Source organism: Ptychodera flava, chromosome 4 (genome assembly GCF_041260155.1).
Source record: "Ptychodera flava strain L36383 chromosome 4, AS_Pfla_20210202, whole genome shotgun sequence".
Taxonomy (NCBI): domain Eukaryota; kingdom Metazoa; phylum Hemichordata; class Enteropneusta; family Ptychoderidae; genus Ptychodera; species Ptychodera flava.
Genome location: NC_091931.1, coordinates 24509252 through 24534491, shown reverse-complemented (window position 1 = coordinate 24534491; position 25240 = coordinate 24509252). Strand labels below are relative to the sequence as shown.

The 25240-nt window shown below is 36.6% G+C and overlaps 2 protein-coding genes across 2 annotated transcripts in view; both read left to right on the top strand.

Annotated features, from left to right (window-relative positions):
• LOC139131254 (uncharacterized) overlaps positions 1 to 25240 on the top strand; it is a 283792-nt gene that overhangs the window by 252471 nt on the left and 6081 nt on the right. The gene's annotated exons all lie outside the window — the stretch shown is intronic.
• On the top strand, positions 371 to 4906 carry LOC139132174 (G-protein coupled receptor GRL101-like). Its single transcript, XM_070698565.1, has 3 exons — positions 371 to 438; positions 1001 to 2034; positions 4821 to 4906. The coding sequence occupies exons 1-3, from the start codon at positions 371 to 373 to the stop codon at positions 4904 to 4906; spliced, it is 1188 nt and encodes a 395-aa protein (XP_070554666.1).

Below are 25240 nucleotides of genomic sequence, written 5' to 3'. Positions count from 1 at the left end.
TAGTTCATCGTTTTTATTGCGACATTTCAAAAAGTAAAGTGTAACATAACATAACATTTGATTGTATCCTTTTGTTTTGATTTGTTTTCAATTAATCGTTCCCAAACGTTCTCAACGTTTGTAGTACAACATTCTATTCAGAGAATTTGTTGTTCTCAGTCTGGAAGACATGCCTATATTCGAATAAACCACGTGAAACTTAGATCGGATATTTGCTTCGTAAAGATGTTGATTCAAATAAGTAAGGAACTACACATCGGCAAATGCCATGTATCAATTTTCAAATGATAATGTCAAGTTGTAAACTGGTAATTTAATATTTTCAGAGCATTAAAGTTCACACATCTACAATTCTCCCTTCTGCAGGTATATGGCAGGAAATTTGTTCCAGTCTGAAAGTTCTGAGCTGTTTGTACCGTTGACTGGACTCGCTGAACTGTGAGTGTCATGCCACTACTCTCAATGCAGTCATGCTGCCATTATCCTTGGTTTTTAATTGTTTTTATTGAAAGTCAGTAAGAATAAAGGACTGGTATCAATTTCGGGCAATGACTCAATTTCAGTTTCTTGACAATAATAATAATTGTTTTTGTAAAATGGTTTCACACATAGTCTTGGTTACTCAGTCGCCATTCTAAGGTCAAAATCACATTAAAAATCATTAACCGCGTTCTGATAAAAACCTTCACCACCAAACTCTCAACCTAGAATAATTGATCGCATTTTCCTGTAGCTAAAAACACGGAGCATACAATAGAACTGTGCAATCTGCGAAACTAAATGTTAGAAGTGACGTGAACTCTTCAGGTGCGCCGCCGCTGCTTTAGTACAGACTTGGTACTGTTTCTACCATAATAGCCTAATTTTGAGTCTTGGTGGCGTCTCTCTTTAGGTAACCTTTATCACCTCCATATCATATATTGTTTGTTTTGAACTGTTCATTCGCCATCTCTTTCTCATGCGATACTTTTATTATTTGCATACTTTTGTACATTTTCAGATTTACCGATGCTTATAAATACTGCTGCATGGTCAGAAAACATCAAGAAGTGCAAATATGCTCACCGCCTGCTGATGCATTCTCATCATGTGAAGACCTCATGGCCAATCAAGTTTTAAGATGGTCTATCTGGATGCTTGGAATAGCGGCCTTTTTCGGCAACCTCTTCGTCATCGTTTGGCGAATCAAAGAGAAAGACTTGGGAAAAGTTCACACCTTCCTCATTTGGAACCTGGCTGTAGCTGATTTCATGATGGGGATATACATGTTGATAATCGCATCAGTTGACATGAATTACCGCGGTGTTTACGTCACCTATGACGCCTCATGGAGAAGCAGCCCGTTGTGTAGTTTTGCTGGTTTCCTTGCATCGCTGTCGAGTGAGATGTCCGTCTTTTCCCTGACAGTTATTACCTTTGACCGCTTTCTCTTGATAGTTTTTCCTCTGAAGTTCATTCGGATACACCTGAAAACTGCCATCGTAATTGCGGTTGTTGGTTGGATAGCCGTAGCATTCCTTAGCTTTCTGCCTCTTGTAGGTATTCCGTACTTTGGCAATAACTTCTACAGTCGTTCGCCAGTCTGCCTATCTCTCCACCTTACCAACGAACAAACACCCGGATGGATATACTCAGTCGTCATTTTCATCTTCCTTAACTTCCTGTCCTTCATTGCTATATCAATTCTGTATCTGACCATGTACTTGTCTATACGGCGCACAACTTTAGCCACTGGTGTTCAGCTACAGCAGAAAGCCAGAGAAACCGCGGCCATCGCAAAACGAATGACGCTGATAGTGCTGACTGACTTCTTCTGCTGGGTTCCAATCGCTGTGATGGGTATGCTGGCAATGACTGATATAGTCACAATTCCAGGGTCTGTTTATGCTTGGACAGCGGTCTTTATCTTGCCTATTAATTCAGCCATTAACCCGTTCCTTTACACCATATCAGTCATAAAACTGAAGAAAAAGTCACAGCGATCGGTGGTCAATGCAAATCTAGACCTCAGTAATTCGACGAAATATCAAATGGGTGAGTACATTTTATAACTAATTTTTAGTCATATTACATAATTTAGTGAGTATTTGATGAAGAGTAAGTAATCACACCTTTAAAATCCTGGTGTGCCAAACTAGGTTATCGTCGGTTACCTCATGATGGTTGAAAAAAGGTGAAACAAACAAAATGAAATTCAAAGTGACAACAAAATACTGATGTAAAGATCATACTATAACTGGTATCCAACCACATGCATTGTTTAATTTGGATGAGTATCATGACAGGGTTTTTACGAGGATATCTGACTGGGCAATATTTGAAAGTACAGGGAGAGAACACGATGATAAGGGTAAAATTGTCAGAGGGGCTGTCCCCTATCTATGTATGCAATGGTGCAGCCTGGTGCAATCTGAGAGATGTTTTTAATTTTTTACTAAGTAGCGCTGTTAGAACACCCTAAGGGGGGAGCACGAGAGGGGGTCCTTTCTCGTATCGAAATTGTTAGAAATTGATGTGTGCAATGGTGCAATCTGAGAGGTGTTTTAATTTAATTTGCACTCTGTAAACTGTTTGAAAATTACATTGAACACTGATATTTTATTACATTTTTGCATGATCAGTGACAGTGTTTAAGTCATAATATTCAACAACCAAACAATGACAATACATTTTGTAAAAAAGGTTCCCAATTTGCCAGAGATTGGACCAAAGAATATACAGGAAAGGAAAATATGCGACCTTCTTGTGTCATTTCTCCAGCTGCCAGCGTCTGATGATAAGCCTGAATATGTAATGGTTAAATGTAAAAATGATTATTGAACTGACGTTAATTAAAATATATGTTTCTGTGATAATAAAGGATGAATTCACAACAGTTTGGTTTTGTCTTAGATCTTGTAAAAAAATTGAGAAATTGATGTTTGCAATGGTGCAGCCTGGTGTATTCTGAGAGGTGTTCTCATTTTGACTTGTACTAGTAAAACTGTTAGAAGACCAAAAGAGGAGAGCACGAAAGGGGTGTCCCGCTCTCGCATTCAGAATTTTGAGAAATTGATATGTGGAATCTTGCGGCCTGAGAAGTGTTTAAATCTATTTAGTACAAAAAATTAAGTGACCCGCCTTCTTCCTCTCCACATTTTTAGCAAAGCCCCGTAAATAATGACGGCTCCCTTAAAGATAGCCTCTCTCATACATATACCGCGGTATGGAAACAGTTCCCCGAAAGTCATTTGAAATTAAATTCAGTGAAAACAGCTTTGATGTATAACCTAATTACATGTGATATGCAAATGGAGTGATAATCGGTACGTCCTACTCGTCAACTTTTCGCTATAAGAAACACTAATCATGACAAAATTATGTACCCGGAAAGTTCGATCAAATTTAGCGTACTCAGCTTTCATATATGATCTACTTACAAAAGTTAATTAACTATACAAATGAGCTAACTGTCAAACTCAACACAAACTTTCCACAGATCCACAAATAATGACGAAGCTTCCTAAGAAGTCCGATCAAATTATGTGCATTAAGCGTTAATATAAAGTCCCATTACTGAAGTTGTTACATATGCTAATGAGCTAATAATCATTATAATACTTATCAAACTTTTGACATGCATAACACTATGTAGTACACTTTACGTTAAAAGTGCGTTCAATTGCAGTATTTCAGTACACGCAGTTTTTTTGTCAATGAGTAAATCATCAGTATTACACTCATATGATTAGTGTACCTCAAAGTCATATTGGATGAAATGCAGTGCATTCAGTTTTGATATATATTGCCTAAATGATCTCATTTCATGCTGTGGCATTACTGTTGAGTCTAAGCATTATTGCAAAGTCGCATTCGATTTCAACCATTAATTCTTAAGATATCGATTGTATGCCCATAGAATTATATATGAAAATTTGTCTTTGTTTGACAAAGCCTTCAGGGAACTTTTCATGCCAGGTCAATTCACGAACCTACCACAAAAAAAATCTTCGAGTTTCCGTTTGAACGTTTTAGTTATGTGTAGAACAAATATTTATAGTCACAGTAACATACACAAATACTGCAACATGAGTATTTTAGACAAGAGTCATAACATTGACCAACCTAATATCATGCACATGGGCCAAAAATGGTACACTCTTATTTTTAGCTCAAGTGTTCACACACGTTAGCTAATGTTGCAAGGATGTATGTCTACCTGTACTGGATGTACTGGAGCAAAGGTGGTGAAATTTGCTGTATCATCTCTTTAGCAATTTGTATATGTAATGAACTTTTCAAATTAGTGATAACTGGCGAATTTGACCTAACTTGATGAAAGTGCTATGTATACTGATGATAAGGTTATATAAAAGTAATGAAAGACATTTTATTTTCGCGTGAGCTTATTAATGCTTATCATATTCAATAATCTTTCATAGTTTTACATGTAAAGTTCGAAGGGCTTGACCGAAAGCATTTACAGTCACAATATAAAGTGGTGATACAATGACAGCAGTCAAAGAAATGTTGTATTTTCATTTTACCTCATTACATATTCGTATACCTAATGATTTTTTGGAATTTACGTACGGTGATTACTGCTCGTGATGTTGATCATAACAATTTCAGTGAAGTTGCAAACCTGTGGCAAAAGATTCAATTCACAGACAACTTCATTATATATTGGAACAAAGGAGCATCTTTAGTTCATATCTGGTCTATGATGAAATATGACCTCTATACATGAAAATGAGGCCGATCGGATTAAACTGCGTCATCTTGTGAATCATATTTTTAACAATTTACATCGTCTGTTTTTTCCCATTTTGTCTTTCCAGTTTTATTTACATACGAAAAGATGAAAGAAAGAGGACTCATTCCGGATGATTTACGTGTGACGTCATTAGAAAATGGACAGACATGATGTCAATTTATATAAGACTGACAATCAGAGAATGTCGTGTTTGCAAGACCCATGATTATCCGCTCGGGTGACTCTTGCAAGAACTGTTCAATGGCGTTATTACTCGCATTCGGCGGACTCTGAATACATGAGAAGGACATCGTCGGAGGCGTTGTGATCCAAAGTCTCGAATATTTTTGAGACGCCATGTAATTTCCTCTTATTTCCTGGTTGCACAGATCGTTTGTGAACATAAGACAATCCAAGCGTTAGTTCCTTATAAAAAGAAGAAGAAAATCGCAGTCATTTTATATTTATTATTCATATTTGTCAATGTTTAGCATTTTACTACATTTAATATCCGAAACTCCCAAGAGAACAAAGTCTCTGGAGTCACATTATGGGTAAAGGATTTATAATTGTATGACATATTATTGTTTAGTTGCTCGGTTTATCTTAAAGAGAGATATCGACAGCATATTGGCTAACTCTAGACGTTTTTCTCCCGATAATGGTATGCCTTTAAACGAGATTTGATAATGACTCTTGCAAAGCAAAGTTTTCAACGAAGTACACTAACAACGTCAAATCTTTTGAATTCTTCATTAAGTTATTACTAGGTAAGCCTTGCATATTCAGTGAAAAGAACCGTATACTATTCACAAAGTGGTTTCTTGACTTGACCATATCTTGGACAGTCGTAGTCTTCTCTGGCCACATCACCTGTCATTTCACCATGTCTACAAATACCTTGGCTATAATGCATAGGCCATAGGTGTCTTGTAACTTACAAACTTTTAAAGCTTTTTATTTCCTCTTGATCACCTCTTGACGCTTATCGAAACGTTTCTTAAAAGTGAAACTTTAACGAAAATTCCTGATGAACATAAATCGCGCATTGGCCACCGTCAAACGCAGCTTATTGATCAAATGGTAAATTTAGATTGATGAGATTGTAAGTCGATTGATGAGGTTGTGAGTTTAGGCGAGCGGCAGACACACCCATTTTTCACACTTAATGTACCCACCTTACATACGGCCACATCATACATCATTTGAAAGCTTATTATCTCTACTTCAAGAAAATTGACGATGTGGAGCTGCCAAGTAGGGCCATAACCCCCTAATTTGCATAATTCACATGGGTACCCAATTTGCATAAATGTGATATAAAATTAGGAAATCATTGTTAACTACTCTAAACATACTTTTAAACTATTGAGTGATATATCAAATGAAAGGTATTTGCATGTAAAATACAAAATTGATATCCAAAAAGATATTTAAAATGGTTTACTGAAATATTTCATATTAATACTGAAAAAAATATTTAACCCTTTTGAATAACAATATCTTAAAAATTTGAACACATACAGCCACATCATACAGCCACATTATACATCATTTGAAAGCTTAATATCTCTACTTGAAGAAAATAGACAACATTTAGTTGTCAAGTACGGCCGTAGCCCCTAATTTGCATAAGTCCCACGGGTACCCAATTTGCATAAATGCGATTAATATTAGATATTTATTATTCACTACTCGAAAAATACTTTTAAACTATCGAGTGATATATCAAATGAAAGGTATTTGCATGTAGAATACTAAAAAGACATCCAAAATTATATTTAAATTCATTTTACTGAAATATTGTCATATTTATATTGAAAAAATATTTTCCCCTTTTCAATAACAATATTTAAAAAAATTTAATACAAAAAGCCAAATCTTACAGCATCATCATACGTTATTTAAAAGCTTACTATCTCTACTTCAAGAAAATTGACAATGTGGAGCTGTCAGGTACGGACGTGGCCCTTAATTTGCATAATTTACATGGGTACCCTATTTGCATAAATGCGATATAAAATTAGAAATGTATTAACTACTATAAACATTCTTTAAACTATCGAGTGATATATCAAATGAAAGGTATTTGCACGGAGAATACAAAATGGATATCCAAAGAGATATTAAAATGATTTTACTAAAAATTTTTCGTACTAATGTATAACAATATACTTTCCCCTTTTTGATAACGATATTATAATAATTTTAACACATAGAACCGCATCACACAACCACATCAAACGTTATTTGAAAGCATATTATCTCTGCCTCATGATAAAAGACGATATGCAGCTGACAAATAGGGCTGTAATGATTTAATTTGCATAATGCAAACGGGTACCTAATTTTCATGAATACAATATAAAATTACAAAAATCAATTGTAAAGTACTCTAAACTTACTTTTCAACTATCAAGTGATATATCAAATGATAGGTATTTGCATGTAGAATAGAATCATGAACTCCAAACGTGTATTCAAAATATTCTTATTGAATATTTTCAATTAAATCGTAAACGTTTTGACTAGTTTATAATATTCAAAATATTGTGTACTAATAACGAATAATGCTTAAGTTTTGGGGATAAATATCTGAATTTGTTTTGCAATTGATTTTTGTTTATTAAGGATACGAAAACTGGAATATTTTCCTGTCTAATTCCCTAATAGCTGAACAACAAGAATACATAAAACCAATTGGAACTAATTTGGGATAATTGGGTCTTCATATTTTGCAAATTTTCTAAAGCGTGTTTTGTGCTCTATAGTTGAGTGTTGAAATATAACAAGTTACTCTTAAAAACATTAAAGTAAAAAGAAAAGCAGATGAGCTTAAATTTGCAAATTAAACCGACATTACTTCACCATCCAATTATCCCAAATTAGTTCCAATCTTGTTATAAATAGCTGTGTGTTGAATGACCCTTTTGTATTATTGATGTCATTTTTGTTTCAATTTCTCTAGAAATCTTGTTTGATGGAGACATCATTGGTTACTACATCTATTAGACTATATGTTACATCTGTATTTTCAGTTCAGTTATGTGGAATATGTAGACGGAAGGCACCATATTTCATTTATCGTATTTATTGTCATATAATGAAGGAAAAGCAACTCAACACACCGTTCATATCTTCGTTGTTTGCATTTTGTGTATGATATTGTGTATATTGTCAGTGTATATTATGTTTGGCTGTTTTATATTAAGTGTTAATTAGCCATGGCGATTATTCTAGTTAAGAGTAAAACACTAGCACCACTTACAAGTTGGTACATTATGCTAAAAATACAAGTGAACAAAATGACGCCCACCAGGAAAGTTCGTGGGCCGCCCAATTATAAGTGGATGATCCAGTCCAACCTTTCACAGATCAGAATTCACTGACTATTTTCTCAAATAAATCGTGAAGAAATAAACAACATACATCAAAGATACGACTGATTTTACACGGAAAATTGAGACAATAAAAGTTCCGGCCAATGCGACATTGGTAACACTAGACATTGTTTCAATGTACACTAATACAACGCACAATGAACCAATGGAATCAGTCGACAGAGCATTAAATCAGGAAAGATCATCAAATGATTGCATAATCAAACAACAAACAACAAAATACATGATGGCTATGCTGAAAATAATCTTGAAAAACAACACTTTCAAGTCAACAGTGAATTTTACCGTCATGTATTTGGGTGCGGTACGAGATCTCCAGTTTTACCAGAAATTCCCGATATTACATTTCACAAGACAAAATGAGAATAATTCAGCAACACACTGAACAAATATCGCTCTGACTGAGATTCAGAAATGATGTATGATTTTCATTGGAACTCAACACGAGCTTAATGAATTCATATCAAACATGAAAAAATGCATCATACTTTCAAATTTTCGAAAGCTCTTCTCAAGAAATCATATCGTTAGACCTCATTATCTATAAAGGTCATCGGTGGAACAAAGAGGACATTCTCGACTGCAAAACACACACAAAACAAACAGATACATTGCGGTTCACGAAACCAAACGGCAACATTCAAGGGCCTTGTTAAACGCGAAACATTACGATACATTAGAACAATCATGCAACAACAAGGCAATAGAGAATACAAGATATTTTCGAGATAAAAGTAATGAAATGCGACCAAACGATTCTAAATCTTGTTAAATTATTACTAACTTTGGACAATCGGATGACATTTAAATGTTATTAAATTTTCATTAAATTAATTTCAAATTTCCTTGGAATCGTAAATAGTAAAAGGGAACCAAAACATTTTCAGGTCCCCTATATGCTGATCAAAATCTCCAAGTACCCCTCTACAATCTCCCAAAATTTTCGAATTCAACCCGAATTCCTCTGCCTCTCACCGTTATTTCTGAGCGTAGCCTAATCACATACATAAGAAACTGAAATTAAGCGTTACGATGATGCCAAACTTCACAAAACCTACAACAGTCCGATCTCCGATTCAAATGAGCGTACACAAATACAGCCTGAAAGAACAGTAGACATCCTAGCTTCCGTACTTGAACAAACTGAACTTTCACTGGAACAACTCGATTGGTAACACCTACAATCATTCAATCAGTGCACATGTTCCACCAAAAGAAAATGAAGTGCTGATGAAGACAACTCAGTACTCTCAAAAAGTAGCATCAAAGGATCGCAGTGTCACATTAGTCTTGCTACCCCATAGGGCAGAACACGTAGATTAGGGTTGCGTCTCGCCATGGCAAATCAACACTATACATAAAACGGCCAAACATAACATAATATACACTTACAATATACACATGTACCGTACACAAAATTCAAACAACTAAGATATGAACGATTTGCGGAGCTGCTTTCTCTTATTACATGTCACCAATTGTGTCTGCTGTCGAATTAATCTTCCCTGCACAGACCTTTGTTCCTGCCAAGGCAGCAATAACTGTGGCAACCCTTTTACTCATGACAATGCTGGTGAAGAAGAGGATGATGAATTCCTACAATTACTAGATTTACGGGAAATGACATGAATGATTTGGATCATTAATCATGCCATTACTTTGACTGTAGCTTACTCTGACACATTGTTTCAGCTACAAAGCTATATTTCAACAACTACAATAGTGTCTTTCGTGTGGATCTTTTTGTTGCATTGATACTTAAATTAAGTTTTTTAAATACCATTATTAAAAAGAGGAAATATTTATTTCGACAGAAATATGAAAATATTTCCGTAAATTAATTTAAATATCACTTTTGATATCAATTTTGTGTTTTACATGCAAATACCATCACCACAGACCATATATCACTCGATAGTGTAAAAGTGTGTTTAGAATAGTTAACAATGAATTTTCTAATTTCATATCTCATTTCTGCAAATTGCTTACCAGTGTAATTTATGGACATAAAGGGGTACGGCCTTCCTTGATAGCTCCACATTGTCAATTTTCTTCAAGTAGATATAATAAACTTTCAAATGACGTATGATGTGGCTGTATGATAGGACTCTATGTGTTAACATTTTTAAAATACTGTTATTCTAAAGGGGAAAATATTTTTTCCATATAAATATGAAAATATTTCAGTGAAATCAATTTCAATATCTCTTTGAATATTCATTTTGTATTCTACATGTAACTACCTTTCATTAGATATATCACTCGATAGTTTAAACGTATGTTTAGAAAAGTTAACTATAAATCTATAATACTATATCGCATTTATGCAAATTGGGTATGCGTGTTTATTATGCAAATTAGGGGGTTATGGCCCGATTTGGTAGCTCCAAATTGTCAATTTTCGTGAAGTAGAGATAATGAGCTTTCAAATGACGTATGGTGTGGCTGTGTGTTGTTGCTGTATGTGTTAAAATTTTTAAAATATTGTTATTCAATAGGGGAAAATATTGTTTTCCATATAAACATGAAAATATTCCAGTATAATCAATTTCAATATCTCTTTGAATATCCATTTTGTATTCTACATGGAAAGACCTTTTATATCACTCGATAGTTTAAACGTATCGTCAGAGAAGTTAACAATAAATTTCAAATATTATATCGCATTTATGCAAATTGGGTACCCTAGTTAATTATGCAAATTAGGAGGTTATGGCCCTACTTGGCAGCTCCACATCGTCAATTTTCTTAAAGTAGAGATAATAAGCTTTCAAATGACGTATGATGTGGCCGTATGTAAGGTGGTACATTAAACTCCTAAAATAAGGCCCTTTTTGTGGATTCGCCGCTCGCCTAGTTGTTTTCTTGAATGATGACCATTGTCCTATCTTGGATGGTATTTTAATCAAATCATTAAATTAATTTGGTCCAGTGCTTATAAGCCACAAGAATCTTGTAATTTACAAACTTTTAAGGCTTTTGTCACTTTTACCAGTTCTTTACACTAACCGAAAACATTTCTGCTTGATGCTACTTGTATGAATGCTTTCGGTGGAACATGAATCAGGGAATGACTTCTTACACGGCATCTCATTAATCGGGTGTAGTTTTCACTCATTATTTATTATTATTATTCGATGTCACCCTCCAAAGACTTTTGCACAAAAGACACCATGTACAGGCTGAGAAGATCAAGTTTTGTTGATTTCTTTCCTCTCTGTACGTCACCACAAGGAGAAAGTCAAAGTTTTAAAAATCACACATTTGTGGTTGCTTTTATTGTTTCTTATATTATAGAAAATAGATTTGGTAATATCGTTTCAAAAAACGTTAATACACAGTACTGTAAAGGCTGTCTTTTACATTTCCGTTAAATTGAAACGCATCTAATTGCTATTCATTTGTTTTCTCCAATAATGGTCATTTTACCGAGCTCTTCAGAGCTCGATATAAAGAATACTTACAATTAAATGTACTCATTGAGCGAAATGATTAAAACTACGTTTTTGGGGATATTTTCAACATTGACTGAAAAGATTTTCTGTAAACCCACTGTCGGCACGAGATATTTGGTGCCACTTAGCAAATTTCGTTGTGAAATGTATTGGAAAGGGTAACCACTGTGTCCATTGATATATGGTAATTCTTTCAAACACGAGGAACATCTCTGTACGGTCTTTGCCCTGGCTTCACGTGAACATGGAGAAAAAGAAGCTAAAATAATTAGGAGGGTACTTCAAAACAGTTTGTACAATAATAAATCTTCCATCCTTTACGTCGTCAATGTTTCCCTTGAAGCTCTTCGGTGTTACAGCAAGTTCTCTGAATCAGAAGATCACAAATGTCATATATAGAATTTTTACATTGATATTATACATTCTTTCAGCGGGTCATTTTGAGAATGTTTTGTTAATAAGAAGATACACTCGGGTAGCGTGATTCCTGCAAGGAACGCTTGTGTTGGGAGTTTCAAAATGATGCATGAAATGCTATCAAATCATGGGTATATATGGGTAAGCCACGCCATTGCCCAGTCTACGTGACTATGAGCACAGCGCGTGCCTTATTTAAGCACGATCTACGTGCGTATCGACGTCGTGAAAAAGGATTGGCTGGTCCGCCTCAGTGACAAGCACAAAAAGGCAGGTAATGGGAAACCGCCATGTATCGAATCCCGAAATCTGATTGGTTGAACCATGGGACGCTGTCATTGGTTGTTAAATTTTACTTGGAAGTAAAGCTAAAATTATCAGAGTTTCATGTGGCTAGAATTTTACCAAAGATTTAATAATCACACTTACAAGTTTTGAAATATTGGCAGCTACCAGACTAAACTAAAAAGCACGCGACAAAAAAGGACGTACTATGTGCGGACATGCGCAATTAACAACTTCCGGGAGACCAAAAAGTAGCACATTTCAATCGCAATTGGAAATCGCAAAACAACTCACGCAAAATGTAATAAGGGTATCAGCATCCTGTAATAAAATGGTCTACGCATTTTGTTATAAGGATATCAGCATTTTGTAATAAATATTGTTTACGCGATTTGTAATAAGGGTATCAGCGTTTGTAATAAAACGCGTTTTGTAACATTAGTTAACGCATTTGGTAACAATTATAAACACCCACTGATATTGTAGGTATTTCAAAATGCTTTGTGGTTTCTGAATACGTAAAAATGTAATAGCATATAATGATGTCGAGATTATATCTCACTACCAGTGCTAGGTTATCATAATAACGCCAGATAAGGTGTTCTGAGTTCAACTGATTCCCACTATTAGTCCAACAATTATGAGTGTAATTGTTAGTAAAATAATTGTTGACCACTTGCGTTGGTTTCCTTATTTCAAGAGTCAATTCAACTTTCGACACTGTTGCGAAGGGTTCAGAACAAGTGATCACGTACTTCTACCAAATCAACCTCAGCGGGCGTTGTTCGGACAAATATTAAGTCAGTTTAACTTTTTGTGAAACCAAATGTCAGGCAGCTGGAACTACATTAAGGTAACGACTCTGCTCTTTCCCTAAAACACCTTTCAACCCATATTGCCCAGTCAAGACAACAAGGTCACCCCTAAGTGTATTTTTACTTTCAAATACGTGTAGCTGAAAGTTATTCCTATATGTATCTTTACTTGTAAACCAGAAATGGATCGCTTCTGGGCAAATAAATCCATATGTAAATATAACGTGTAAATTGATATAGGTACATCAGTCACATTTACTTTTTCAGATTCTTTATTTTATTCAAGATATCAGCTTACTAGGGAAAACAGGTTCAAACTGTCTTCCATATTAGCTGTCGATCATGATTGGCAATTCTCTACAGATTTATGTTTTATAAAACTGATCGAGTAACGTGATTGCTCATAGCACTGTTCTAACTCTGCACAGTTTATCACTCGTACACATTTTCTATAAAGAGCAGCTGAATATTTTAGACACAATTACCACGCACAGCCGAGTATATTCTTTAAATTTATTTGCACGTCAAAATTAAGGCCGAGATGCACTTTTGTGACAGGAAACTGCATTCTCATTGATCATGCTCTTCATAATCGGACTACCGCTAACTGAAGACATGCTTTACTAGTACCATTTTCACATATATAAAGCGAAATGTCATGACATTTTGTTAGAAAAAGTGAATTTGATATAAAACGGCCGATTAAAGTGGAAAATAAACGTACGAAAGGTTAGTATTCTAAGCAACTTCTATATGTAAGATATGTGTTTCTCTAAAGTTGAATGATAATTTACGGCAATAAGAGGAGAGAAGCACGTTAATAGTCAATGCTGACAGCTGATATTAAAAACATCTACTGAAATAAACACTTACGTGAAGCAGCCAATTAAAATACTGAATGATAATTTATTTTAATCATCTCATAGACAAGGACGAAATAAAGCTCTATCGACAGACCTGCCACTTTTCTTTGTATGTACAAGGTGACAATTCATATCTACTGAGTCATGGTTTTATTTTCTCAGATATATGTCTTTCCCATTGTGTCCTCCTTTGAATCTACGCTATCGCCCAATGGTAAAATTTGTCTAGCCAACGAGCTAGGATAAGCTGCCCTGCAATACTATGATTAAGCTAAATTTGACTCGCTATCCTACTGGTTATACCTGCCAAATATCTGCCATTATGATTAAATTATAACAACCATAGAAAGATAGATAGACAGAGAGACAGACTGACAGACAGACAGACAGATAGATAGATAGATAGATAGATAGATAGATAGATAGATAGATAGATAGATAGATAGATAGATAGATAGATAGATAGATAGATAGATACACAGATATACTCAGGCACACTTTCCTCCCTCCCTCCCTCCCTACCTACCTACAAAGATGCAGAGATACATACATAGGCCTACATACATGAGGGAAAATGCCAAGAGGTTTGACCGGTTAAGAAGGGCTTGACTACGCAGTTTCTGCGTAGTGAAGCGTCATTACGTATTCATGGTGACCCCTGGCCAGCTGTCAATATCTTTGGGGGCTTTTGTCTTTTGGCCTGCTTTGCATATGCGTCGTTGGACACGACCTGCCAATCACCCAGGTAGTCAATTAAACTATTAATTGACTGTTTACCGACCCAATTAACACTATCCAGCAGTATCAGTCATATTTTAATCGCGTGGCCAGGGTGGGCACAACGTAGGAACGCGTGTATTTCTATGTGTACGTTTCACTTGTGGTGTTGTTTGTACCATCGTGCGTTTGAAGTCCTTCTTTCACCTACAGCATTACCTTCAAGGTGACAGGCTTACTATTAATGTTCAGTATCATTGCACCGAGTTCTGCCCACGATGAAAACCACCTGTTTTGCCTACTAATTACTGCCCGTCGCTGCCCGTCCTGAATGTAGCCTATCTATAGCTACAGTAATCACATAAATCATTTATCAGTTTTGATATATACTCCTAAATTGTAAGTTTGATCAAAATCGAGACCACATTCAAGGGCTATGCAGACTGTCCATGTAAGCACACACAGTGACAAGAAGGCGGCAAACACCTACTCACCAAGTACATCGAATCGGCGAAAAGAAGCATAAAAAGCTAGGCTCATCGCCAAAACAAACGCGCCAAGCGCTAACAAAAACCCTTACCAAGCGGCCCTTTTCAGGGCCACCAAATACTCCAAAAAGAGAACTACCAAAAAATACGATAAAATGACATAGAACACACAAACACTTAAAAGAAATAACAAAAATCGTACACATAACAAACAACTGAAACACAACATTAAATACACAATAAACAATCACAGTAACGTAACAGAAAACATGGCCGTGGAAATAAATCAGCTATTTCCAAAGAAAAGCCGACAACTACATGAAATTCAACAACAACCTACCATCGCTCAAACTATGAAACTCTGAAAAATAGTACTAGGCAAAACCTTAAAATTCATTCGGACACCAACAAAACCAAACAGAATAAAACCACCTCAGGATTTCAACAAATAAAGTCGTATAATGTGACTATGCTACATCGTGAGACACAAACAATCGCAACACCAATTCAAAGAAAAGTCAAATTGGACTCCACGAACAACAAAAAAAAACAAAAACTTGAAAGCTATCTGAAGCTGCTAAACTCGCACTTCTAGAGATACCCTTTCAAACAAGGAAACAAAACATGTCGCGTGCCAAAAGAATCGCGATAAACCAGCTTGCAAACAATGGACAAATTTTGGGAATATAACCCTTCGACAAGGGTCGGTTTTTCGTTATTGTCAACACAAACGATTACGTACTCGAATGCGAAAGGCAATTACGTAACACTCAGTATTATACACAACAAGCTAGAACAAACAGTAAACAAAGTAAACGAACTATTAATTAAAATGTACGAGAACAAGCACATCAACCAGGATACTTGTAAGTATCTTGATCCAATAAACATAAAATCCGTACCCCGCAGTGGTACTTATTGCCTAAAAATTCACAAACCTCCGCAAAAATCTAAAAGACACACCAGTCAAAACAAAATTTACCGAAGTAAAGAAATATAGAACAAACAAACCGAACCACCAAACGGACTCACAACGTGACCAAAATTAATATACTTGCCTCGCTAATCGGAAAGCAAGACCACTAAAATGCATTAAAATAAATTTTCACAAACACAAACTAAGGAAAGAATCTACACTGCGACTGATGAGAAACCACACTCGGGTTTCGAAACGCAAGCGTCAAAGGGCGACTCTATCAACTTTGTAACAACATAGGTCCGGCTGCGTCTCGCCATAAGCTTTCCCCACACAAACAAAACATTACCGTACACACTAATCCAAACTTCTCTACAAATATCCAAAGCGAAACAAACATTTCATTAACACAAACAATCGGATAAGAATGTAGGAACACATTTTCGAAACGAATCAAACACAAACTCGACACAAAAACATTTAGGATAGTTAGGTGGGGAGCCTCTTTCACATTTTTTACATCTCGCTATATTGTCTATGATTCTAAAAATAAAGTCATCTGCCACTTTTTCTGTATACGCGGTTTGGCAAAACTCATCTCTTCAATCGAAAGTCGGGCGATTTCATGGTTCTTTGGGGCACTTAAGTGTACGTCGAGCTTAAGGAATGTAGTTACATTCGCGATGTTTATTCGAAAATTATTTATTTCTTCAAGGGCAAATGCACATAATTTATGCTGTTGGAAATACTGGCCGCTCATAAACAAGACAATAAACTCAATATATGTGCATCTTTACTCATATTGTCAAAGTACCACCGACACCCACAAAAACCAAATGGTTCAGTCCAGGTATTTGCAACTCTGCCATCCGACTGGTCAACAGGAAATCAACCATAGGTGTCTTTTGGCACGCGTATACGCCGGTCACCTAGGCGACGGTAATCTGCACCACTTATCACCATCGGGAAGGTACTCCTCCCCATATACCACTGGCGATCCCACCCTCAAGGCACTGCGTCATTCGACCAAGCATTGTTATTGTAATTTCCTGCATAAAATTAACAGCGAGGTCAACCGGTCAAAATCTCTTGGGATTTCCTGGCATGTACATACATAGGCTTACATACATACATACATACATACATACATACATACATACATACATACATACATACATACATACATACATACATACATACATACATACATACATACATACATACATACATACATACATACATACTCAACAGGTCAGACATACTTCCGCTTTAGTAGCTAAACAAGTCAAATCACTAAAAACATCACATTATTCTGACCTTTTTTTCGAGCTAATGGGCTGGAATGTCATGCCTTCCTATAATTTTTCATGAGGAAGGAGAGAGAGACAGAGCGAGAGACAGAGACAGAGAGGGAGAGAGACGGGGGAGTTAAAAAACCCTAAAATTTGAGACAAAATCTCCAAAGGTTTTATTTTCTTCTATTGTCGATCATACATAAACGTACACGAACTTGAGTAGCGTTTACAAAGGCCAAAGAAAGTGTATTCCATATTTTGCGTCCGCGCATAGGGTTTTGTAGATTTCTATCAAATACAAACTAACACGATTGGAACTAATTTGGAATTGGATCTTTATATTTTTCAAATTTCTCAAAAGTGTTGAGTGCAATACAGCTGAATGTTACAATATTGCAAATTACTCATAAAGACAAGTACAGATGAGCTTACATTTGCAGACTAAACCGACAATAGTTTGCTATCCAATTGTCCTTAATTAGTTCCAATCGTGTTAACTCAATATTTTTCAGAATAACGTCAATCAACAGCAATTTCTGATGGCCAAACTTTGCGAGATATTAAAAGAGATAAATGTACAATTGACAAGACCACGCCAAACTATGACTAATTACCAGAAATCAGGTCTATCTTCTTTGTGTATCATATAACACAAGTAGATGGTTGCAGTGTATCATATTGTCACATACACATCGACAAATTATATCAGATATTCATCAAATGAAGGAATATCTGAGTTTATGTTAAATTGTGTGTGGGGGTATCATATTGTCACATATACATCGACAAATTATTTCAAATATTCATCAAATGAAGGAATATCTGAGTTTATGTTAAATTGTGTGGGGGGGTGTATGCGTGTGTGTTTAACCGTTTACCCACCCATCTTTCAGAATTTTTAGGGGACGTGAAACTTGGAATTTAATTACTTTGGCCTTACACCGCTCAACTATAAAAACAGCTACGAAACTACGTGTCCGGATACAACTACTTTCTGTCTCTAGACAGAGATACTGAGTCGATCAGGTGTTCGTCTTTAACGGTTTTTAACCATAAGTTTATAACATCAAAACACACAAAATTTTATATTCGTTCACCTACACGGCAAATCGTCGAAATAATACTTGTAGTTGAAATCGCAAACCTGAAAGAACACTGAAAGAATTCACTGTCAATTTTGAAAACGTTTAAATCAATTTGCGAAGAGCCCAACAACATATTCGCGAAATATGATGGTAAGATAACTTGTCTGACTTAAATTTGTTAAATTATTTGCAAAAGTTTCAGGTCAATTTTAGATAAAACGCTATGAATAACGAATTGCAATGATTTGAATCATCTTGTCTTTTACATTCTATTTACGCCAAAATATGTTTCTGATGATAAACCATCCAAACTTACTAGGAACCAGATCTAACCAAGCATAAACCCAACGTCTATTACTAATAAGACGCTTTATCTCGAGAATCAAACCACTTCCGGTACCATTTTCTACGACGAGACGTCGTACACTGACTATTCCAGGTTTCCCATTGGGATTATAGTTACTTGGTAAGATGTTCATCTGTTTATCTACACACTCGCGGAAACTATACGAAACGTCCCCCAGTCTCTGATAACCGAGACGTATAATATTTTATTTTATGTTATTATATTTATTTTATCTGAGTATCTACATGTTGATTGCTGGTTGTCTACAATACATCAGAAACAATGTCGTTAACCTCTTTAATAAATCAACCGAGTGTGTATACCAATGATTCTTTCAAATATATGACAAAAACCAGTCAAAATCTAGTAGTTACCTGCCTCAGATGATCAGTTAGTAAAAATATGATTCACAGCTATCTAAAATTAAGTCTTTCTAATTTCAAATGGAAGTCAGGGAACGATCAAGTTTTTGTACTTACAGAGTAAACACACACTTTGTAATACAATTCCAAAGTCAATAAAATATCTGTTAATGAAAAATTATTACAAAATGCGTTAACTGTTATTACAAAGTGCGAATTATTACAAATGCTGATACCCTTGTTACATTTTGCGTAGACAATTTTATTACAAAATGCTGATACCCTTGTTACAAAAAAGCGTAGACTGATTTATTACAAAATACTGCAGACGTTATTACAAAATGCGTTAGTTATTACAAAATGCTGATACCCTTATTCCATTTTGCGTAAGTTATTACAAAACACGCCAGTATTACAAAATGCCGCAGCACATCTGTCTTCAACGAAACGCTAAAGATTGGTGAAGTTATGCCTGGTCAGTTAGTAGGAAAGTAAGTACTGCTAGTGAATACTGGTCACTTTACTGGGTGAAGTGTACTTAAAAAGGTATGGAAATCGATCCCAGGGCCTAGGAGTGGCACATGTAAAACAGTGTGTATCTTTGCGTCAGAGGCGGAATAAATCTATTATCCAGGAAATCTTCATGCCAGAAAATCCCGAGAGAGTTTGACCGGTTGACCTCGCTGTTAATTTTATGCAGGAAATTACAATAACGATGCTTGGTCGAATGACGCAGTGCCTTGAGGGTGGGATCGCCAGTGGTATAGGGGGAGGAGTACCTTCCCGATGGTGATAAGTGGTGCGGATTACCGTCGCCTAGGTGACTGGCGTTGCAAATACCTGGACTGAACCCACGCGTGGACTGAACCATTTGGTTTTCTTTGGGTGTCGATGGTACTTTGACAATAAAGTAAAGATGCACAGATATCGAGTTTATTGTCTTGTTTATGAGCGGCCAGTATTTCCAACAGCATAAATTATGTGCATTTGCCCTTGAAGAAATAAATAATTTCGAATAAAACATCGCGAATGTAACCACATTCCTTAAGCTCGACGTACCCCAAAGAACCATGAAATCGCCCGACTTTCGATTGAAGAGATGAGTTTTGCCAAACCGCGTATACAGAAAAAGTGGCAGATGACTTTATTTTTAGAATCATAGACAGTATAGCGAGATGTAAAAAATGTGAAAGAGGCTCCCCATCTAACTATCCTAAATGTTTTTGTGTCGAGTTTGTGTTTGATTCGTTTCGAAAATGTGTTCCTACATTCTTATCCGATTGTGTGTGTTAATAAAAATGTTTGTTTCGCTTTGGATATTTGTAGAGAAGTTTGGATTAGTGTGTACGGTAATGTTTTGTTTGTGTGGGGAAAGCTTATGGCGAGACGCAGCCGGACCTATGTTGTTACAAAAGTTGATAGAGTCGCCCTTTGACGCTTGCGTTTCGAAACCCGGGTGTGGTTTCTCATCAATCGCGGTGTAGATTCTTTCCTTAGTTTGTGTTTGTGAAAATTTATTTTAATGCATTTTAGTGGTCTTGCTTTTCGATTAGCGAGGCAAGTATATTAATTTTTGGTCACGTTGTGTCAGTTGTGAGTCCGTTTGGTGGTTCGGTTTGTTTGTTCTATGTTTCTTTACTTCGGTAAATTTTGTTTTGACTGGTGTGTCTTTTAGATTTTTGCGGAGGTTTGTGAATTTTTAGGCAATAAGTACCACTGGGGGTACGGATTTTATGTTTATTGGATCAAGATACTCACAAGTATCCTGGTTGATGTGCTTGTTCTCGTACATTTTGATTCATAGTTCGTTTACTTTGTTTACTGTTTGTTCTGGCTTGTTGTGTATAATACTGAGTGTTGCGTAATTGCCTTTCGCATTCGAGTACGTAATCGTTTGTGTTGACAATGATGAAAACCCGACCCTTGTCGAGGGTTTTTTTCCCCGAAATTTGTCTATTGTTTGCAAGCTGGTTTATCGCGATTCTTTTAGCACGCGACATGTTTTGTTTCCTTGTTTGAAAGGGTATCTCTAGAAGTGCGAGTTTAGCAGCTTCAGATAGCTTTCAAGTTTTTGGTGTTTGTTGTTTGTGGAGCCCAATTTGACTTTTCTTTGAATTTGTGTTGTTGCGATTGTTTGTGTCTCACGATGTAGCGTAGTCACATTTTACGACTTTATTTGTTGAAATCCTGAGGTGGTTTTATTCTGTTTGGTTTTGTTGGCGTCCGAATTAATTTTAAGGCCTTTGCCTAGTACTATTTTTCGGAGTTTCATAGTTTGAGCGATGATAGGTTGTTGTTGAATTTCATGTTGTTGTCGGCTTTTCTTTGGAAATAGCTGATTTATTCCACGGCCATTTTTTCTGTCACGTTATTTTTATGTGTACGATTTTTGTTATTTCTTTTAAGTGTTTGTGTGTTCTATGTCATTTTATGGGGTTTTTTTTGGTAGTTCTCTTTTGGAGTGTTTGGTGGCCCTGAAAAGGGTCGCTCGGTATGGGTTTTTGTTAGCGCTTGGCGCGTTTGTTTTGGCGATGAGCCTATAGCTTTTTTATGCTTCTTTTCGCCGATTCGATGTGCTTGGTAAATAGGTGTTTGCCGCCTTCTTGTCACTGTGTGCGTACATGGACAGACTGCATAGCCCTTGAATGTGGTCTCGATTTTGATCAAACCATGGAGGTACCTCCATGATCAAACTTACAATTTAGGAGTATATATCAAAACTGATAAATGATTTATGTTTCACATGGGTTCACAAAAAGTTTCGCCCCGGTGTTCATTTTTGCCCAGGAATTCCATCTACCCACCCTTTACAGAGTAGTAAGCTTATGGGGCAAGTAAATATGGATGCGCCGGTGCGATTCAACGATCAACCTGTATATCGCATCGAAAGTCAACAATTTTACGGCACGGACTATGATTTTATAAGTTTATACACAGTCCCTCGTGGATAGAGAGACTGTGGTTTATATAAAAATTATAAGGCGCGGGGTATTATATATTGACTGATTACTGTAGCTATAGATAGGCTACATTCAGGACGGGCAGCGACGGGCAGTAATTAGTAGGCAAAACCACGGTCCCTCCACAGAGGGACCGTGGCAAAACAGGTGGTTTTCACCGTGGGCAGAACTCGGTGCAATGATACTGAACAATAATAGTAAGCCTGTCACCTTGAAGGTAATGCTGTAGGTGAAACAAGTAAGCTTACTTCAAACGCACGATGGTACAAACATTCCTACCTCCATGGTACAAACAACACCATAAGTGAAACGTACACATAGAAATACACGCGTTCCTACGTTGTGCCCACCCGGGCCACGCGATTAAAATATGACTGATACTGCTGGATAGTGTTAATTGGGTCGGTAAACAGTCAATTAATTGTTTAATTGACTACCTGGGTGATTGGCAGGTCGTGTCCAACGACGCATATGCAAAGCAGGCCAAAAGACAAAAGCCCCCAAAGATATTGACAGCTGGCCAGAGGTCACCATGAATACGTAATGACGCTTCACTACGCAGAATCTGCGTAGTCAAGCCCTTCTTAACCGGTCAAACTCTCTCGGCATTTTCCCTCATGTTAATCCCGACTGCTATGTTTGTACGCACATAGAGCCTGTCGACGTTAGGGACACAAAAAACAACACGAGGAACAAACAGGCAGTGGTTTTGAACAAAATCAATGTACCCGGTACTTCACCGATGTCTGTAACTCAGTACATGAAAATATCCGTAGCTTGACGCACTTTGAACATAGCTCGTAACAAGTGACAGCGGAAAGCCCACAGAACTACGTGTACAACTATAACAGCCACTCATGTAGTTGGCGCTCGGTGAAGATTTTTCGATCAACAACTTTGACGGATGATGGACTGACCTTTTCTACTGCAATTGTTATCTCCCTCGATTCAGCACAAAATTTTCGTATGGACTATGATGCTGTGTTTACAGTTGTTACGTAGTGGTAAATCCTAGTCGTATTTACGACTGCTGCGTAAACAGTCACTGAATAAATTTTGCACGCATTTACGAGCACTGGATATTACTACTGTTTTTAATCGAAAACCGTCCGTATACGCACATGACAGTTGTGACAAAAACAACACAAAAAATCTTGCGTAAATTGTTACTGCATTACTTTGACCAAAAAATCACCCAAATGCCGAACGGTGATCATATGAACTCTGCTGCAGGTTTCTGGACTAAACGACCCCAAACCGACCGGGTCCCAGTCAACTGTGCCGGGCTCGACGTCTACTCTATCAGTGTCAACTCAAACTTTCACTCCAGAAAACTTTACCCCACAAACTGGGAATATACTAAATTTACCTTGAAAAAATTTCAAACTTTGTATCGTATTGAAAAAATCTTACCGGGGCCACGGAGCAAATTAAAAAACCAACAAACCCCAACAGAAACAGTGGAATGATCATTAGTGTGCAAGGTCGCTGTATTATATGTCAGGGTGAAAAAATCTAGCTTTGAAATTTCTGGACTGTACAAACGGCGGGGCAGAATTAGACAAGATTACGACCAATGTGTTACCGCCGATGGTACATAACGTACTGTTGATAGCAGGTAGTTCGGTGTCCAGTGAGAACACGATTCCGAATATATCACGGCTGTTGATTTGAGCTGCCTCCGATCGAAAATTTTCAACACAAAGACATGATATCAATAATTTTGCGAGATTATAAGTACCCGCTGTCTTCTCGCCAAATAGCTGTCATCAAGATCATTATGATAGAAGCAATCGACCGCCGAACACCTGCTTGCTGATCTTATACACAACGTGTAAAAATTGATTATTCCTGCTGAGAAATACGACAGCAAATATTGCAATGTGAATTTCTTACTATCTTCCTCGCAATGGTTTTGCATCTGTGTTTATTTTATCACGGTCACTGGACCATTTCTGACGATTTTTACTAACAAAGAATCAGGTCACACTCATCGTGGGAACACATTGCAAAGACGTTCACAAAATTTTCATCACATTCATCACATTACCGTAATCCCCGTTTCAAAGACGTAGGAAATGTATAATGATTTGTTTATCTTGAAAAATCCCGAACTGAAGCCTCTAAATACAAAATGATTTTTCTTCTGAACAACTTCCCGACAACTTTACAATCACACTCTGGTCATCACATGGCGGTTGTAACCGTACATGTGCTGCTGCCAATGGAGAATCAAAAGACTTCAAATCAACAGTCAAAACGTACGGAAAAAGTATCAATATCCAAGCAATGTAAAACAATAATTTTGATAAGGTCAATTTATTGTATATTATAAAAAATCTCCAGACCACTCGGAACAGCGTAAGATTATGATCTCACATATCGAATACTACACTCACACGGTAGGGTAAAAATATGGGAACTCAGATCGTTATATACTGCTTCCGTCAAACGAGTCCGCTTATCTAAAGACGGCAAAAATGGTAAAAAAGACGGTAAAATGACCATAATTATTATTGCTTGTCTCTGTAAATTTTGCAGACTATTCGTTAGTAGCGATATGGAGATAGCAAAATCAGTCACAGACAATCGAGGAAGAACATAAGAGTCTATTAATCTGCGATTTAATTCATCCTAGGTTACCATGAAAGTAAAAAAGGTAATGTTGTGCCCTGGTTGGGAAAGAAAAGTTGATTAAGTTTTCAAAAAAACGTCAGCTAATACTCGAACAATTTAGTAAAAAAAATAGCTCAGAAAAACGTATAGAGAAGAACGACATCACCGATCACGGCGATCTTCAGATCTTTTATCATGTTTCAGTCTGAACGGTCAACATTTGATGCTATAATCTATGTCAAGTGTCTCTTTTTGGTCAAATCCGACAGAGATGAATCAATCACGATTTAGTTTCATCGCCCCGACCCGACAGGAAATAATGAAGCTCATGGGCACCTGTATACATGTAATCGTGGCATGAACGTATACAATGCCCGTCCACTGCATGAGCCATTGACCGTGCATCGCGAGCAAACAACGGTTTTGGATGTCACGAGAGCATTTTTTTCGCAGTCTGTAAGCGGTTGAGTGGTTTGGGTAGGCT

Bases quoted from the DNA above. Each gene is read 5' to 3' on its own strand.
- LOC139132174 (XM_070698565.1), top strand. From the start codon at position 371: ATGGCAGGAAATTTGTTCCAGTCTGAAAGTTCTGAGCTGTTTGTACCG. The intron at 439-1,000 runs GTGAGTGTCATG...GTACATTTTCAG, and splicing joins TTGACTGGACTCGCTGAACT to ATTTACCGATGCTTATAAAT. The intron at 2,035-4,820 runs GTGAGTACATTT...TTGTCTTTCCAG, and splicing joins TTCGACGAAATATCAAATGG to TTTTATTTACATACGAAAAG.